A 20,232-nucleotide genomic window follows, 5' to 3' on the forward strand; every position below is an offset into this window, starting at 1 on the left:
CGGATTCTATGATGATCCATGAGAGAATAAATACTGGATACTCCCTAGTAGTCAGACAGAACTGAGGATGCCTTTCGGAGGAGAGGCGAAACGTTTTCAAGAATCGTCAAGCAAGTCCAGTTGCTCTCTTCAACCAACCACAGATTACTATGTACCTGGACGACTGAGTTTCTTCACAGATATCTTTGTGCAAGTTGTTGGTATAGACACTATAACGATAACCTTCTAACCAATCAGATTCAGGAATTTAACATTACTGTGGTATAAGTCTAACGAATACCAGTATTATTCCTAATATCTCAAGTGTTAGCTAGTATGAGACAAGCTCACTGAATGCTAATAGCTAGCTGTTGATAAATAGAAAAATGTACATTACTAACAGACCCATCATGTTGTCTTCTCAGTGTGAAGACTATAACTGAGCTATGTTTTTCAGGCAACATCATGAAGGATTCAGGGTCAAGGATGACCCTCCATATCACATCCAAATCCACAGTCATAGCAATCTTCATCCACCACCAGTATTAGTGTGAAGAAAAGTGTCCGAGTTGACCTTCTGGCCATGAATAACAGGCTCTTGGATTTGTTCCTGATCAACGTGTTGACATGTGGGCTGGAGATATGCATGGCCACCAGCACCTCCTACGTTCCCCCCATGCTCCTGAAGGCTGGAGTGCAGGAACGCTTCATGACCATGGTGCTTGGTGAGTGAACACATGAGAACTAGAGATTAAACAGGAATTTGGAAATCTTTCCAAAAAAGTGCCAACTAGTGCAGGGGTACTTCAACACTGTTTTAGCATTAGCATTGTTTATGTTAAACATTAGCACATTTCATCTTAATCAGTGTGTAACCTCAAGCAAAGACTACAGCTCTTACAGTGGTGCTTGAAAGTTTGTGAACCCTTTAGAATTTTCTATATTTCTGCATAAATATGACCTAAAACATCATCAGATTTTCACACAAGTCCTAAAAGTAGATAAAGAGAACCCAGTTAAACAAATGAGACAAAAATATTATACTTGGTCATTTATTTATTGAGGAAAATGATCCAATATCACATATCTGTGAGTGGCAAAAGTATGTGAACCTTTGCTTTCAGTATCTGGTGTGACCCCCTTGTGCAGCAATAACTGCAACTAAATGTTTGCGGTAACTGTTGATCAGTCCTGCACACCGGCTTGGAGGAATTTTAGCCCGTTCCTCCGTACAGAACAGCTTCAACTCTGGGATGTTGGTGGGTTTCCTCACATGAACTGCTCGCTTCAGGTCCTTCTACAACATTTCCATTGGATTAAGGTCAGGACTTTGACTTGGCCATTCCAAAACATTACCTTTATTCTTCTTTAACCATTCTTTGGTAGAACGACTTGTGTGCTTAGGGTCGTTGTCTTGCTGCATGACCCACCTTCTCTTGAGATTCAGGTGGGGTTTACATTAGACCGTATCAGCGGATCATCAGATTAACGTTTTTAAAAACGATTTGCGTGCACACAGCAACGCCAATACACGGATACGCTAATCACATGACTAAATTCGGCACGTAAGTTGAAATGTGTCAGTGCGGCTCATCGCTTCCTCCTCAGCGGCTGCGCTCCAAATCACTCCGCCCTGAACAGCGAGTGCCCTCTGGAGGGTGCGCACTCCGGCCCTGCGCAGCTCACAGAGCGCGCGAGTGTAGCGCACGAGCAGTGATTCAGGACTGAGCCGCTGTGCGCAAGTCATTTACCACTTGCAAGTGGAAGGATGGCAAGCCTAAAGACAATCATAACTACACAATGGGCAGTATTTGCATCAGTATTTGCAGTATTTTCATACTTTTATACTCTTTAATGAAAGGTGATACAAGGCGGAAGTCCGCGCCGTTTTTCAGCAGTCGCGTCACATGACCAGCGCCAGCGAATCAGGAAGGTGGATCTCACAGTGACGTTGTCCAATGACGATGCCAGCTAGAGCTCAGCACAGCGTATCCGCGTATTCTCAATGTTTACACAGCACCGGATCAGACACGATCTGGATTGAATACGTGGACCCTGGCGGATTCCCGTTTCCCGGCGTTTTAATGTAAACGGACAGTGCATCCGCGAAGAAAACGAGACAGATACGGTCTAATGTAAACTTGGCCTCAGTTCATGGACAGATGTCCTGACATTTTCCTTTAGAATTCGCTGGTCTAATTGGTGAATATTATCATTTATATTCTTTAATATAAACACTAGTAGGACCTACTACTGAGAAATACAAAGGCCTACAGAGCACAAAGAGGGTGTTAGAAATAATCTTTTATTACTTTTTTATCGAGTGTACCGATTTACTGTTTTTAAACCTAATTAGCATCATTAATACTAATTAAATACTAATTTTCATAATTTTTCACTAATTTTTCAAATTTTTCTTTTGAGTATACAACCATCTATGTGCCTGCCAATTTCCATGTAAATATCTTGAAAAATAAAAAAAGTTATGAAGAAAAAACATTGGATCTTATTGGTTAATGAGTCCCATTTTGGACCATGTGATCCTCATACAGGATATTGCGGCAGTTTTCTAAAAATTAAGCCTTTTTTTCAATCTTTGATTTGTAATATCTCAAGAACGGATAAATTCTGTAAAAAGTCTGTTGTTCTGCATTCAATTCTGAATTGAATGAGAGCAGTTTCAAGCAATGTGGACTGAATTTAAATTTTCTTCTGATATGTTGAGATGTGTTCATGTTTTGAGGCGATATTTCCTACATACCCATGGCGTGTTCTTGTTTTTAATTGGTTTAGCTGGAGAAACTGGTGCTCTCTTAGAAAACACCCAAATTTAATAGCTAGAAGTTCCAGCCTAGTATCAGAAGATGAAGATGGTTTCCTCATATGACATTTTTTTTTCCATATGGCATGAATGCCACCTTCTTGATCAAATGCAGGAGGAAGTGAAAACATCCAGTTATTCCAACTTGAAGAAGTTCACACTTTGCTGTTTTGTAATTTGATTTAAAAAAATTGTCATTGTCATTGTTTTTATTAAAATGTTTTATCTGATTTGCAAATATATGTGTTCAGGTCAGACGTTAGCCCATGTCTTGCAAATCTTTCTGCTGCAGAAAGTTGTCTATTTTCCTTTATTTGAATGGCAGAAGTTGGTAATTAACCTTAGTTAATGCGACATGAACGTCGCATTCATGAACAAGTTGGAACTGAGAACTTTATGATCTGGAAATAGGTACAGAACAAGCACACTGAGAAATGATCTCTGATACATTTGCAATTTGGTTTCACATGGATGAAAGGGTTCATGCAGAATCTTGAACGTTTTACTCATTTTCATTGTTCCTTGATGTGCAGGTGCGGGCCCTGTACTGTGTTTAATACTCACCGTTCCACTCGGGTCAGCGAGTGACAGATGCAGCAGTCGTTATGGCCGCCGGCGTCCCTTCATCTGGACCCTGTGTGTTGGCATGCTGCTCAGCCTTGTGGTTATTCCACGTGTTTCTCAGATCGTCTCTATATTCTCTGAACAGCATCAGCGTTTGTACGTTCACTTTACCTAATCATGTGAATGCATTTCTAAAAGTAACAGAGCAAGGTATCAGATTGGTACCCAACACTAGTATGTCAAAAGTATATGCACCCTTAAAACAAAATAAATTACTCAAGACATTTAAAGATAGCATATCCAGTCAAGGGTGTACAAATTTTTGCACTCAGGACAAAATGATGGAATTTATATCAACAAGATGTTTAGCATGGTAGGGCTTAAAGACACCATGTACAGTCGAGTGCAAAACTTTGCACACCCTTAAGACAATTAAACACCAAAACGTTTAAAGATAGGGTATTCAGTTATGGGTGTACAAACTTTTGCACTCATGACAAGGAATGCATTGATGCACATGCTCGTGTTGGGTATCAATCTGATACCCATGTGTATTAGTCTGATACCCAACACTAGTATGTGTATCAATGCATTCCTTGTCACGAGTGCAAAAGTTTGTATACCCATAACTGTATACCCTATCTTTAAACAGTTTGGTGTTTAATTGTCTTAAGGGTGTGCAAACTTTTGCACTCGACTGTACATGGTGTCTTTAAGCCCTACCATGCTAAACATCTTGTTGATATAAATTCCATCATTTTGTCCAGAGTGCAAAAATTTGTACACCCTTGACTAGATATGCTACCTTTAGAAGAAGAAAGAAGAAGTCTTTATTTGTGACATGTACACTTCAAGCACAGTGAGATTCATCCTCTGCATTTTTTAACCCATCTGAAGCAGTGAACACACGTGCGCACACACTCAGAGCGGTGGGCAGCCATACTACAGCGCCCAGGGAGCAGTCAGGGGTCAGGTACCTTGCTCGAGGGCACTTCAGCCCAAGGCCACCCCATGTTAACCTAACTGCATGTCTTTGGACTGTGGGGGAAACCAGAACACCTGGAGGAAACCCACGCAGACACGGGGAGAACATGCAAACTCCACACAGAAAGGCCCTCGCCGGCCACGGGGCTCAAACCCAGGACCTTCTTGCTGTGAGGTGACAGTGCTAACCACTACACCACCATGCCGCCCCTTTAAATGTCTTGAGTATTTTATTTTCTTTAAAGGGTGCATATATTTTTGTCCAGTAGATACTGTGATATTTGGTGGTCAATGTGAATTTTCCCAAACAGGTTGAAGGTTCTTCTGTTGGTGTTGTCCATCTGCATATTACAGTTCTGCTGTCAGGCCTGCTTCACCCTTCTGGAGGCACTGGTGTCTGATCTCTACCCCAAAGAAGAGGAGAACCGTCAGGCGTTCTCTATTTACACCATCATGCTCAGCCTGGGAGGATGCATTGGGTATCTGCTCCCAGCTGTGGACTGGACAGGCCTTTTTGTGTCCTCTTACCTGGGAGGCCAGGAGGCCTTCATCTTCACTCTCCTCACTGGGCTCTTCCTCTTATGCATCATGCCCACAGTCTTGGTTTCAGAAGCGCAGATGGCTAAAGTGGTGATGGAACCATTCAGTGGATCTCCACACTTGTACAGCGAGTGCTGTTGGCCGCTTGGGTTGTTCTCCAGAGCGCAGATACTGAAGCGTGCCATTTTCGGTCTGTTCACAGTCATACCCAGACTCTGGTCACTGTGCAGTCACATTCCCAGGGTGATGGCTAGACTGTTTGTGGCCGAGCTGTGCAACTGGTTGGCTCTGATGACGTTTTTGCTCTTTTATACGGACTTTGTAGGGGAGGGATTGTACAACGGTGTGCCCAGTGCTCAGCCAGGCTCTCCAGAGAGACTTCGCTATGAAGAAGGTATTGTCTTACCATCACAGTCCATTAATATTGACTTGTTATAGTTATTAATTTGTTTAACTATTTGCTTTGATCATTTATAAATATATAAATAAACAATTGAATGTCTAAAATAATGTTAGTGACAAACTCGTACAAATTTAACAAAAATGTGTTGGGGAAAAAAACCTCTATGGATCCAATTAATAACCAAAACATTATTGTGCATATTGAAGTAATTAGTGTAATATCTGAGTAATTTGATTAATTTAGAAAACAAATTTGGACTGAGCAGGTCCGTGATTATTTAACTGATTGTTTGTTTTACAGTGAAATGGGTCTCTAACTTTGCCTTTTTAAATATATAAATATATAACATTTATATATTTTTTTCCCTCAAATAAATTCATGGCTACATTTTTCTTTTCAAATAAATTGCATTACTTTATATCGAAAAAGTCTTGGATATTTAACAGCTATTCCACGAAATCGAGTCGTACATGAGCTGATAGTTTTGATATTATTTTACTTATTTCTCTTTCTTTTAAATACTTGATAACCAAGTGATTATATCTGACTTGATGCGCTCTGCCATTTTGTTTTTCTCTACTCATGGTATATGAGCAGATAGCCTAGTAGTAGAGTAACCAATCAGAGTGCGCGATTGCTCATATCCAGTGAATGTGGATAGAATAAATATAGATTACATGCAACATGAGGATACTTCCTCCTTATTTGCAAACTTCAAGCTAGGTAATTCTAGGCAAACCTGAAATTAGGAACCTGATTTTTTCTCGTCTCGTCTCGTCTTCTTCCGCTTTATCCGGGACCGGGTCGCGGAGGCAGCAGTCTAAGCATGGAAGCCCAAACTTCCCTTTCCCCAGACACCTTGGCCAGCTCCTCGGGAAGAACACCGAGGCGTTCCCAGGCCAGCCGAGAGACATAGTCCCTCCAGCGTGTCCTGGGTCTTCCCCGGGGCCTCCTCCCGGGGGGACATGCCTGGAACACCTCCCCAGGGAGGCGTCCAGGAGGCATCCGAAAAAGATGCCCGAGCCACCTCAGCTGATTCCTCTCGATGTGGAGCAGCAGCGGCTCTACTCCGAGCTCCTCCCGAGTGACTGTGCTTCTCACCCTATCTCTAAGGGAGCGCCCAGCCACCCTGCGAAGGAAACTCATTTCGGCCGCTTGTATCCGCGATCTTGTTCTTTCGGTCATTACCCAAAGCTCATGACCATAGGTGAGAGTCGGAACATAGATCGACCGGTAAATTGAGAGCTTCGCCTTTTGGCTCAGCTCCTTCTTCACCACGACGGACCGGTAAAGCGACCTGATTTTTTAAAATAAATTAAATTTTATTTATATTGTGCTTTTAACAAGACATTGTCACAAAGCAGCTTTACAAAAATCCAGATGTAGATTTAGATCCCTAATAAGAAACCGTGAGAGGAACCAGACTCGGAATAGAACGTGTCCTCTCCTGAGTGATGCCTGATGGTGAGATTATAAATCATTACAGTATACAGGTGTAGAAGAGTGATCAGATTATCCATTTGATTTCGTCAGGTGTGCGTGTGGCTAGTATCGGCCTGTTCCTGCAGTGTGTGACCTCAGTGACCTGCTCTATACTGATGGAGCGGATGGCGGCGTGTGTTGGTTCACGTATACTCTACCTGAGTAGCTTGGTACTGCTGGCGTTTAGCCTGGCTGTAATGACCATCTCTAAGAACGTCATCCTGGTGACTGTGATGACTGCGATGACGGGTTACGCCTTCTGTACTATACATATCCTGCCGTACACACTCACCTGTCTTTACCACTCACACAAGCAGGTGAGCTGCAGGGAAAAGGATCTCATTTGAAGTTGACACATTTAATTTTTACATGTTGTTTTTGACCCAATTCTTTTATTTTCACATGATTTCTTACGATTTATTTTCACGTGACACATATGTAATTTGTTCCTTTCATATGATTTTCATGCAATTCATTTGATTCTTTTTATGAGATTCATTATTTATTAATTACATTTTTTCCAATACGATTCATCTAATTTTTATATACACTTTTTCCATAATATTTTTTCACACCTGATTCATTTGTGTTCACATTTGTTTTATTTTATAAATGTGGTTTTATTTGGCACATATTTATGATGTGCTCGCTTGAGTTCACATGTCCATCTTCAGGACATAGCATGTTGAAATGCACCTTCACATGTTTTTCACACATGATTACATATAACGTACATGTGATTTTCCCAAAACTTTTTCACATCACACACTTTTTTTCCCCTTCAGGTCTTCTTTTCCGGTAGTAGACCCAAACCCCAGTCCAGCAAAGGTGACCTGGTTGAATCAGCTCATAAGCAGATTTTTGTCATGCACCAAAAGACAAACGGGTGTTTGAATGGCCATGCTGCAGTACCCTACATGACCAAAACCATGGTTTCCTTGTCAATCGATCCCAATGTTTCCCTGGACATGAGCACATCCCCCGACTCCTCCAAGCCTCAGAGAGGAATGTGTCTGGACATCGCCATCATGGACAGTGCATATTTCCTGTCACAGATCGTGCTGTCGCTCTTTGTGGGCTCTATCGTGGAGCTTTTCAGCAGTGTCACAGCATACATGGTGTGTGCTTTGGTCTTCAGTCTGTTTGCCATCGTTTTCGGCAACAGAATCGTTTTCACTGGGCAAGAAATGGAAATGCTAAAGTGACTCATCTGTAGACTAACAGTATCTATAGTATCCGATTTTGCCTACTTCCAAAGGAATGCTGACCAATGTCTCATTTCCAAAGGGATTCTGACCAATCTCACTCACTCCCAAAGGAAGGCTCACCAATCTCATCCACTCCCAAAGGAATTCTGACCAATCACACCCACTCCCAGTGGCATGCTCACCAATCTCCCCCACTCCCAAAGGGATTCTGACCAATCTCATCCACTCCCAAAGGAATACTCACCAATCTCACCCACTCCCAAAGGGATTCTGACCAATTTCATCCACTCCCAAAGGAATACTGACTAATCTCTCCCACTCCCAAAGGAATTCTGACCAATCTCTCTCACTCCCAAAGGAATTCTAACCAATCTCCCCCACTCCCAAAGGGATTCTCACCAATCTCATCCACTCCCAAAGGGATTCTCACCAATCTCATCCACTCCCAAAGGAATGCTCACCAATCTTACCCACTCCCAAAGGAATTCTCACCAATCTCATCCACTCCCAAAGGAATACTGACCAATCACACCCACTCCCAAAGGAATTCTGACCAATCTCACCCACTCCCAAAGGAATCCTGACCAATCTCATCCACTTCCAAAGGAATCCTGACCAATCTCATCCACTTCCAAAGGAATTCTGACCAATCTCTCTCACTCCCAAAGGAATTCTAACCAATCTCCCCCACTCCCAAATGAATTCTAACCAATCTCATCCACTCCCAAAGGAATACTCACCAATCTCCCCCACTCCCAAAAGAATTCTTACCAATCTCATCCACTCCCAAAGGAATGCTCACCAATCTCACCCACTCCCAAAAGAATTCTAACCAATCTCATCCACTTCCAAAGGAATACTCACCAATCTCCCCCACTTCCAAAGGAATGCTCACCAATCTCCCCCACTCCCAAAGGAATGCTCACCAATCTCACCCACTCCCAAAGGAATTCTGACCAATTTTACCCACTCCCAAAGGAATTCTGACCAATCACACCCACTCCCAAAGGAATTCTGACCAATCTCATCCACTCCCAAAGGAATTCTGACCAACCTTACCCACTCCCAAAGGAATTCTCACCAATGTCACCTACTCCCAAAGGAATGCTCACCGATGTTGCCCACACTTGACAGAATTCTTGCCAAATTTTCCTCTCCCAAAGGCATTTTGACCAGTCTTGCCCACTTCCTACATAAATCCTGACTGCTGCAACCTGTTCTTGAAGGAATTCTCTCCAATCCCATTCACTCCTGATGGAATTCTCACTAATCTTGCAAACTCCCAATGTAACTCTGAAGAATCTCTCCCACTCAGACACAATTCTGTCCAATCCTGCTGGCATCCCAAGAATTCTGCTCAATCTTTCCCATTCCTGAAGGAATTCTGACCAATCTCACCTACATTCTATGGAATTCTCACCAATTATCACAAAGCAATGGAGCTCCATCTGCTGGTTTTGACTTCCAGTGAATCTAAGGCTACGTTCACACTGCAGGCTGAAGTGACTCAAATCCAATCTTTTCGCCCATATGTGACCTGTATCCGATCTTTTATTGACAATATGAATGACACAGATCCGATTTTTTCAAATCCGACCCAGGCCGTTTGGATATGTGGTCCTAATTCCGATTCCTATCCGCTCTTTTCATATGCGACTTCAGTCTGAACCGCCAGGTCGCATTCATCCGACTTACACGTCATCAACAAGCCACAAACGTCACTATTCTGCGCTGAAGTAGGCGGCGGGTCTCTCAAAAAAAGTTACAACAACATGGCGCATAATCACGGGCGCAGATAGAGGGTGGGATTCGTCCCACCCAGATTTAAATTCACCTCGTTCGGTCCCCCCACTTATAGGGAGGAAAAAACGTCTATGCTGTCTTTCTTTGCATAAGGCAAACCTCACGGAAAAATCAAAAGACTAATTACCATTCGGTTTATTGAGGTGCACAGCAGTGTATACATAGTTGCAACAACTCAAATAAAACAAAGACTGATATTCGGTTGGTTGAGCTGCGCAGACTGCACAGGTTGTGAGCTCGAGCTTGGTTGCTATGGTAACCCACAAGTTTGACAGGCATATCGGGGTTGGGGTTGGTTTGCTGGCAGCTTTGTCCCCCCCAGTTCAAAAAACGTATCTGCGCCCCTGCGCACGACATCAATGCGAGGGACGCTTCGGGCTGTGAAGGTTCTGAATCTTCTCAATGGAAGGACGCAGAGGTTAGGGAGCTGATTTCCATTTGGGGGGATGCAGCTATTCAAGCTAGATTGGATGGGTCATACCGCAACCGGGCGGTTTTACTTCCGTAAACACTGGCCATGCTCACTGCGTGTGACGTCGTCGTATCCTGCAATGCGCATGCGGAACACTTTTAGGTCGCTTTTCATCATACTGAGGATCACATACAAGTCGCATACATTTGTTAATGTGAACGACCTCACAAAAAAATCGGATTTCACAAAAAAATCGGAATTGAGCATTAAGCCTTGCAGTGTGAACGTAGCGTAAATGTTATCTATCCAATCACAGATGAAGAAAGTCAGCCCAATCCTGCCAATAAATGACAAGAAAAAAGTGCTATAACACTGTTTTTATACTGTAATAAAAGTATTTTTGTGTTGTGTTGTAATGTGATCTTTTTACCACTGTTTTTTTTAATCTTTCCATACTGACCATATGCTCTCCTTATTAATGAAGAAATCAACAATGACAGAAAATGTCATGCTTTTGTGTGGAAACCTACAAATGTGATAACACATTGTGTAAACATTACTCACATGAGCAGGAACATTTACATGAGACCGAAGGTTTCAGGTCATCTCTTTCAATATCTCCGGGTTTTGGTTTTCACATTCCATATCCACTCACTAAATGTGTAATGTGTAAAAATTGTATAAATTCAAGCTTGTTAATAAACGTTTGTTTATCTGGTTTCATCACGATGATGAAGGCTGGCTTTTTACATAGATCCTTATTGTTAGTATGCATCAGGCTAGTTAGCCAAAAGATTGTAATAATTTCTTACCCTACTTTCACACTAGCAGTTGACAAGTTGCTCGTGTCACTTGTAGTGTGTTTCTTGTGGTCATGCAGCGACTGCATGTGTGGCTATTCACTGGAACAAAAGCTCCATTGAATCGTCAAAATATTAAACAATGTGCTTAATCTTTTAATAATTCAGTCCCCAACACAAGACATAAACATCCAGATGGTAGACTTGCGCTTCTCATGACTTCTTTGAAGTAAAAAATTTCCTCACAAGGCCGAATTCACAAGTTTGATGTTTCTCAAAATGGTGGAGCCCACTGATATTTGATTAGCACTCTATGCTAAGTGTAATTACACGTATAATGCTCTCAGAGAGCTTTGTTATGTAAATTTACCAACATATCTGAGGTGGTGTTTACATTAGACCGTATCCGTATCATTTTCGTCGCGGATGCACTGTCCGTGCACATTAAAACGCCGGGAAACGACTCCACAGGCGGAACAGTTTGAATCCGCCAGGGCCCACGTATTCAACCCAGTACGTATCTGATCCAGTGCTGTGTAAACATTGAGGAACGAGGATACGCAGTGCTGAGCTCTAGCTGACGTCGTCATTGGACAACGTCACTGTGACATCCACCTTCCTGATTCGCTGGCGTTGGTCATGCCACGTTGGTCATGTGACGCGACTGCTGAAAAACGGCGCGGACTTTCACTTCCTGCTATTTGTCCCGAATCACTACTCGTGCACTTCACTCGCGCGCTCTGTGAGCTGCGCAGGGCCGGAGTGCGCACCCTCCAGAGGGCACTCGCTGTTCAGGGCGGAGTGATTTGGAGCGCAGGATGCCTGCGGAGCCGAGCGTATCCGTGTATTGGCGTTGCTGTGTGCACGCGAATCGTGTATTGGCGTTGCTGTGTGCACGCGAATCGTTTTAAAAACGTTAATCTGATGATCCGCTGATACGGTCTAATGTAAACCCCACCTGAGGGAAACATTTGATATTTCTTATAGTTTGGTGTCATTTATACTGTCATGCTGTCTTTATGTTGTCTGCAGAAGATACTTCTTCTGACTCTCACGCTAATCACTTGAGAATGATTTGACAACTGGAAAACCTCTTGAGAAGTTTGTTTGAACAAATCACAGAAATGATGGTGAAAAATTCAAAGAAGACGCCAAATATCACCAAAAATTTCCAGAATTACCGTATATATAGCTAATTATTGTGTTATTAGATGCCAAGTCCATACACTCTCAGAAATGAATGAATGAATGAATGAATGTGCACCTGAGAAATGTGCAGCAGTTATGTGATGCGATCAAGTCAACATAGACCAGAACCTCAAAGGATTGTTTCCAATATGTTTAAGTTCAAGTTCATGTCTTGATTTGTCACATACTTAGAGTTGTACACTGTATAATTCTTGCAGTGAAATAATTACGTGCAAGTTTCTGAACTGTGCAAACACTGCAAAGAGCAAAGACACATAACGTACACAAGATGTAAAGTGCACAACACTGCAGGATGATACATACAGCAGTGGTGGGCCGTGCATTTCACACATGGGCCTTCAGTACTGCTCTGTCTGAATTAAATCCACCCCTCAATAATGCCTATAAAACTTCTACTGCAGCTACGACATTCATAAAAACATCAATAACAACCTCTTTTTAAAGATTTTTTGGGGGGCTTTTTTTCACCTTTTATTGGATAGGACAGTGTAGAGACAGGACAGGAAATGAGCGGGAGAGAGAGACGGGAAGGGATCGGGAAATGACCTCGGGTCGGAATCGAACCTGGGTCCCCGGATTTATGGTATGGCGCCTTAGCCACCTGAGCCACAACGCCCCCCAATAACAACCTCATATTGCAATGTTACTTCGCAAAATAGCAACATTTTATTTTATCGATGTGTGTGTTTATGTGCCTTATGAGACCTTGTGTGCATGTATGTGAATGAGGTCAGTCAGTATAGGCGAAGTAGATGACATCATTCACCAATACGGAGATTATCTGAACTGAAAATCCATCCTCCTTTCTTTCCTCAAGAAAACGTCAATAATTCTGTCGTAGAAGTCGTTTGTTCTTTTCAGTCCCATCAAAAAGTCTCATTCGATGGCCATCGAGGCCAATACAGACAGTCGAGCCTGTCCTGTCATGTTTCTCGCATACGTTTTGATTCTCTTGAGGGCTGAAAATGTCTGTTCGACAGAAGCAGTGGATACGGGGATGGTCACAGCCAAACACACCAGTTTGTACAGCTGCCCCATGCTCTCACTCAGCTGTTTCTGCTGAAGAAAGTCAAGCAGATCAGTGGGGGATTTTCCGGCGAAATCATCCATGCCATACATGACGGTCAGTTCTGTTCTTAACCGAGAAAGGTCGAAAAGTGTTCCGTGACTCTGTGTCAAGCTGGAGAAGGCTGCATGTGGGAAATCCTTCTGGTAGTCTTTAAACTTCTGGGGGTCGAGGAGAGTGGCAAACCAGTCTTTTTAAAATTTCCCTATTCTTCTTCACCTTTTCATTGTGGAGCTCCGTTTCTCTGCGTGCTTGCTCGCTCAGCTGAAGATCCACTCTTTTTTCCCCAAAGGTTTTTGACAGCACCGTTGCTCGCAGGTGACCGGCAGTGCTTTGGTGTCTCGCTGCCGCCTTGGTTAGGCAAGCCAAATTAGCAAATCCACTATGGCTGCAGACACCATGGCGATCAGTAGCAAATAACAAACACTCCCAACAATACAGTTTGCAGTGTTCCTCGGAGCCCATGAGCCAGGAGTACCGCTCGTAATTAGCGGGCTGAAAGTGGCGAACAAATCCTTTTCCAGGCTGTGTCAGGTTGGCTGGCTTTGGCGTTGACCGCCCTTTCTGAACGATGTCCAGCTTTTCTGGAAAGGTCCTCTGGGAAAATGGTTGTGACAATAAATTTGCCACCATATCAACTTCTCCCCCTCCTTCAGCCATTTTGGGTTGATAAAACAGATATTTATATTATTTAACTACAACCCCAATTCCAAAAAAGTTGGGACAAAGTACAAATTGTAAATAAAAACGGAATGCAATAATATACAAATCCCAAAAACTGATATTGTATTCACAATAGAACATAGCCAACATATCAAATGTCGAAAGTGAGACATTTTGAAATTTCATGCCAAATATTGGCTCATTTGAAATTTCATGACAGCAACACATCTCAAAAAAGTTGGGACAGGGGCAATAAGAGGCTGGAAAAGTTAAAGGTACAAAAAAGGAACAGCTGGACGACCAAATTGCAACTCATTAGGTCAATTGGCAATAGGTCATTAACATGACTGGGTATAAAAAGAGCATCTTGGAGTGGCAGTGGCTCTCAGAAGTAAAGATGGGAAGAGGATCACCAATCCCCCTAATTCTGCACCGACAAATAGTGGAGCAATATCTGAAAGGAGTTCGACAGTGTAAAATTGCAAAGAGTTTGAACATATCATAATCTACAGTGCATAATATCATCAAAAGATTCAGAGAATCTGGAAGAATCTCTGTGCGTAAGGGTCAAGGCCGGAAAACCATACTGGGTGCCCGTGATCTTCGGGCCCTTAGACGGCACTGCATCACATACAGGCATGCTTCTGTATTGGAAATCACAAAATGGGCTCAGGAATATTTCCAGAGAACATTATCTGTGAACACAATTCACTGTGCCATCCGCCGTTGCCAGCTAAAACTCTATAGTTCAAAGAAGAAGCCGTATCTAAACATGATCCAGAAGCGCAGACGTCTTCTCTGGGCCAAGGCTCATTTAAAATGGACTGTGGCAAAGTGGAAAACTGTTCTGTGGTCAGACGAATCAAAATTTGAAGTTCTTTATGGAAATCAGGGACGCCATGTCATTCGGACTAAAGACGAGAAGGACGACCCAAGTTGTTACCAGCGCTCAGTTCAGAAGCCTGCATCTCTGATGGTATGGGGTTGCATTAGTGCGTGTGGCATGGGCAGCTTACACATCTGGAAAGACACCATCAATGCTGAAAGGTATATCCAGGTTCTAGAGCAACATATGCTCCCATCCAGACGACGTCTCTTTCAGGGAAGACCTTGCATTTTCCAACATGACAATGCCAAACCACATACTGCATCAATTACAGCATCATGGCTGCGTAGAAGAAGGGTCCGGGTACTGAACTGGCCAGCCTGCAGTCCAGATCTTTCACCCATAGAAAACATTTGGCACATCATAAAACGGAAGATACGACAAAAAAGACCTAAGACAGTTGAGCAACTAGAATCCTACATTAGACAAGAATGGGTTAACATTCCTATCCCTAAACTTGAGCAACTTGTCTCCTCAGTCCCCAGACGTTTACAGACTGTTGTAAAGAGAAAAGGGGATGTCTCACAGTGGGAAACATGGCCTTGTCCCAACTTTTTTGAGATGTGTTGTTGTCATGAAATTTAAAATCACCTAATTTTTCTCTTTAAATGATACATTTTCTCAGTTTAAACATTTGATATGTTATCTATGTTCTATTCTGAATAAAATATGGAATTTTGAAACTTCCACATCATTGCATTCTGTTTTTATTTACAATTTGTACTTTGTCCCAACTTTTTTGGAATCAGGGTTGTATTAAAAATTGAAGTTCTTTAATGCAGTTAAAAATTGCTAAGTTGACTAGCACTCAATGACTTTTTGTAGCATTCGCGTCATCGCAACTCCAGTGGAAATCTACCCAATCAAATGGTGAGAATACAATGACATTTCCTTATGCATGCTTTGAGCCAATCAGAGCATATACGCCTGCAATGGGCTGTTGGGGCTCATCAGAGACGGCCTAATACGACTGGTTCTGGGCTCGCTAACTTGAATCTACAGTCTGTGACACAGACAGGCCAGCAGAACTGATTGTACTGGCCTCCAGGCAGATTTATTTGCCTGGCAACAAATGATGGTTGAAATGTGATTGGTTAAAAATGCTTCAACGTGAAAAATACACATCTGGCAGCAGCGCAGCCACAGGAAAGGAAACGGCCAGACCATTTGGAATTATTTAATAGTTATGGAATGAAATAAAAATAATAAACAAAAAATTAACATCAATCAGTCTGTCTGTGATTTTTTTAGATATTTTCAGGCCAGCAGAGAAGGCCTTGCAGGCCCTGACGGCCCACCACTGACATACAGGCATTCATTTTCTATACTGCTTATCCGTTGCTGGCCACAGCTGGGCTAGAGCCAATCCCATCTAACACTGGGTGAGAGGTGGTGACATGGAAGTGGATTTTCACTCCTGTCCCATCCCACTCCAATAAAAATACTCCTGTCCTGTCCCAATCCCACAAGAATGACTCTCGTCCCGTCATGTTCCAATGTTCAAAATAACGAAAATATTGTTCATTCATATTAGAACTCATCTCATCATCTCTAGCCGCTTTATCCTTCTACAGGGTCGCAGGCAAGCTGGAGCCTATCCCAGCTGACTACGGGCGAAAGGCGGGGTACACCCTGGACAAGTCACCAGGTCATCACAGGGCTGACACATAGACACAGACAACCATTCACACTCACATTCACACCTACGCTCAATTTAGAGTCACCAGTTAACCTAACCTGCATGTCTTTGGACTGTGGGGGAAACCGGAGCACCCGGAGGAAACCCACGCGGACACGGGGAGAACATGCAAACTCCACACAGAAAGGCCCTCGCCAGCCCCGGGGCTCGAACCCGGACCTTCTTGCTGTGAGGCGACAGCGCTAACCACTACACCACCGTGCCACCCTCATATTAGAACTATAGATTAAAATATAAAAACTGACCTATTGTTAGTATGATTCCTGTCCTGCCTGCTCCCATTGACTTTTTTCCTGTCCTGTCCCAGTCACCTAATGAATAGTGAAAATGAATAAAACAAACAAAAAAAAACATCAGTCTCTATCCTGGACAGGTCACCAGTCTATCACAGGACTAACATAGAGAGAGAGAGAGAGAGAGAACCATTCATACCATTCACACTCAGGGGCGATTTAGAGTAGTCATTTGACCTCATCTGCGGGTGGCACTGTGGTGTTGTGGTTAGCACTGTCACCTCACAGCAAGAAGGTTCTGGGTTCAAACCTCATGGCTGACTTCTGTGTGGAGTTTGCATGTTCTCCCTGTATCTGCGTGGGTTTCCTCCAGGTGCTCCGGTTTCAAAGACTTGCATATTACCAAGCCAGTGCATACTTTGTGCCGGTCCCAAGCCCGGGGAGATTGGGGTTGCATCCTGTGTAAAACCTATGCTAAATCAAATATGCAGAACAGATCTGCTATGGTGACCCCTAATGGGAGCAGGAGAAAGAAGAACAAGAAGTTTGACCTCATCTGCATGTCTTTGGACTGCTGAAGGAAACCTTCAGAGGAAACCCACACAGACACAGGAAGAACATGCAAACTCCAGACAGAAAGGTCCCAGTCAGCTGCAAGGTTCGAATCCAGAACCTGCTTGCTGTGAAGTGACCCGAGGACAAGACAATAAATATATTTAGAAAGAATGCATGTTACGTTACAGGTATTTAGCAGACATTCTTACCCAGAGCGACATAAAAATACCCAGAGCAGCCTGGGGGTTAGTCAAGTCAAGTCAAGATTATTTGTATAGCGCTTTTAACAATAGACATTGTCACAAAGCAGCTTTGCAGAATTTGAATGACTTAAAACATGAGCTAATTTTATCCCTAATCTATCCCCAGTGAGCAAGCCTGTGGCGACGGTGGCAAGGAAAAACTCCCTCAGACGACATGAGGAAGAAACCTTGAGAGGAACCAGACTCAGAAGGGAACCCATCCTCATCTGGGCAACAACAGACAACATGACTATAACATTAACAGTTTTAACATGAAGTCAGCTTCGTTGATGCTATAAACCCCTCACTGACGGAAACCCGAGTGCAAAACTGTTCATGACAACCGCAGTCCCAAAGTCAGCAAGTCATCTGCAGTCCCCAGCCACAAAAGCACCACTGCAAGAGTCCGGGGAGCGTCCTCCAGGCGCGACCCCCAACTGTCCACATGGGGCCGTCCTCCACAGGAGCAATGCGATGAGATGAGACTCCAACCAGACACAGGGCACCAGGATGGATCAGGCAGGTCCGAGGAGCAGAAGAGGTCAGCGTCTTGATTCCAGGACCGACATGTAACTCAGAGGGATAGATTTTTTTTTTTGGGGGGGGGGGGTGCCTTACTTAATAATATATTAAGTATATCCAGGGAATCGAACCAGTAACATTTTGGTCCCAAAGCTGCTTCTCTAACCATTAGACCATGGCTTCTATATTCAATATGCAAGATCATCTGATACATACTATAACAGACCCTCCAGGATTTTGCGATGTTGCGATTTGCAACTTCAACGCAAATTCAACCAATCCCCGCGAATTCAGGGCGGTGCTGCAATTATATCCAATCACCGCAACTTTCCCACAAATTTGACCAATCGTTGGCGTCGTTTTGAGGTGACGTCGACAAACTACCTTCCGCCTTACTTCCGTGTATACGTTCAAGAGAAACAGCATGTGCGCAGTGTTGCCAGATTGGGCGGTTTTAAGTGCATTTTGGCGGGTTTTGAACATATTTTGGGCTGGAAAACGTCAGCAGTATCTGGCAACACTGCATGTGCGAGTCAGTGTTTATATAGAGATCTTGCAGTCACGTGACCGGAAAGTACCCAGCTGCCATTTTGTCGGTAAAAAACACCGCTGAATACTGCTGCACTCGTGTACAAAATGGATAAATTTCAACCGACGGACTTCACGGCTCATTTTTCTAATGAACAGATAATTAGATATATGTCTAAAATAAACGACCTACGGATTAGTGACCCTTATGGCTCACCGGACGTAGTTTTCACGACCGTGTCAGTGGATATGGAACTGCCAGAGGTGGAATACCCAGACGTGTATAATTACCTCATAAACTTTCCCTCCCAGTGTCTTTGCGCACTGATCACGACGTTGCTTCTTTGATCGCTCACGTCTTGTGTAGGTTTCCATTTCTCTCTTTCATTTTCTCTTCAGTGGAGAGGAAGTGTGAGCAAAAATGGACAGTACATAATCTGGAGAGGTCGGGTTATTGCTCTACTTCCCTGAAAAACAGAAATATACTGACTAGTGGCAATTGAGCACGAGGAATTTATGATTTGATACTTATGAAGTTATCTATCTCTACATCTGACCCGTAAAAGTGTAAAATAATTTTATATCTAGAGACTACATTGATTGTCACACCACTAAAGACCCAATCCACCCCCCCCCCCCCCCCCCCCCCAAGCCTTTTCTCAGGTTCCCACTTCCCGGAATTTTTTATGAGAGCAAGTCATAAACTTATGTTGAGAATAACCACATGGATATACTGAAATAAATACATGGCGAACCTGAGATGAAATGGTCACTGCACAGGCGCCAGTGATCGTTCTTTCCAGTCGGTTCCCATGCCTTGTTCTTGTTGTTTGCATCGGCCCAGCTGATAGCAGCAATCCACGCCTGTCAGGGTCCCGTGGCAGCCTATGACACTTTCTTCCTGATTTCTGACCTCTCCTGTTGTGGCATTTATATGCCATACAACTCTCCAGCATTGTGGCACGGTAATATTTGAAGATTTGGGCGAAAAAAACCCAAAGTCAGTGTTGGAAAGACGGCGGAAATATGGCGTTTGACCGACAAAATGGCGACTGCTTACAATCTGGAGCAGATGTGACATCACGTGCAAGATCTCTATAGGCTTAAATTCTGTTGCTGAAAGTGTGTTATGTTTACAGTGAAGGACTGTGCGCACTTTACATTATTTTTTTACTTAATACAAGAAATTAATGGATGCCAACATTTTTGCCAAAATGGTATTTTATTTTCCATTGTTTAGGCAGCTTCAGCATCATACTGTGAGATTCTGTTCAAATTGTTTTTTTTCTTCTATGAAGCCTGAGCCATTTATTTTATTAGTTTATAATTATTGTTTAATTTAGTCTTCAGGAGAGACTGCCTGCACACAGTACTAGTATTAATAGTTTTTTTTCTTAAATTGAAAGCTGAGGCATTTATATTATATTTTAAGGTAACTTCATGTTGTGCTGTGAGGTTCTCTGCACTTTAACTTTTGAACCAACAGGTGCATTTGGATAAGTAAAGCCTATTTTTCTGCATTTTTGTAGTCCTGGTAATCTTTTATATTGGTAAAGTTGTTTATAGGACCATTTCTCAGTGTCTTTGTTTTTTTAATCAATAGTTTTCAGTAATAACTTAATATTTAACATAT

The 20,232-nt window shown here is 43.0% G+C and overlaps 1 protein-coding gene across 1 annotated transcript; it reads left to right on the forward strand.

Moving 5' to 3' along the window:
* The first annotated feature begins 562 nt into the window (after nt 1-562).
* On the forward strand, nt 563-7,978 carry LOC132874096 (solute carrier family 45 member 3). Its single transcript, XM_060909995.1, has 5 exons — nt 563-704; nt 3,334-3,520; nt 4,660-5,282; nt 6,825-7,090; nt 7,559-7,978. The coding sequence occupies exons 1-5, from the start codon at nt 563-565 to the stop codon at nt 7,976-7,978; spliced, it is 1,638 nt and encodes a 545-aa protein (XP_060765978.1).
* Nucleotides 7,979-20,232: the final 12,254 nt, after the last annotated feature.

This window comes from Neoarius graeffei, chromosome 26 (assembly GCF_027579695.1).
Source record: "Neoarius graeffei isolate fNeoGra1 chromosome 26, fNeoGra1.pri, whole genome shotgun sequence".
Lineage (NCBI taxonomy): Eukaryota > Metazoa > Chordata > Actinopteri > Siluriformes > Ariidae > Neoarius > Neoarius graeffei.

Bases quoted from the DNA above. Each gene is read 5' to 3' on its own strand.
- LOC132874096 (XM_060909995.1), top strand. From the start codon at position 563: ATGAATAACAGGCTCTTGGATTTGTTCCTGATCAACGTGTTGACATGT. The intron at 3,521-4,659 runs GTACGTTCACTT...TTTCCCAAACAG, and splicing joins TCTGAACAGCATCAGCGTTT to GTTGAAGGTTCTTCTGTTGG. The intron at 5,283-6,824 runs GTATTGTCTTAC...TGATTTCGTCAG, and splicing joins GAGACTTCGCTATGAAGAAG to GTGTGCGTGTGGCTAGTATC.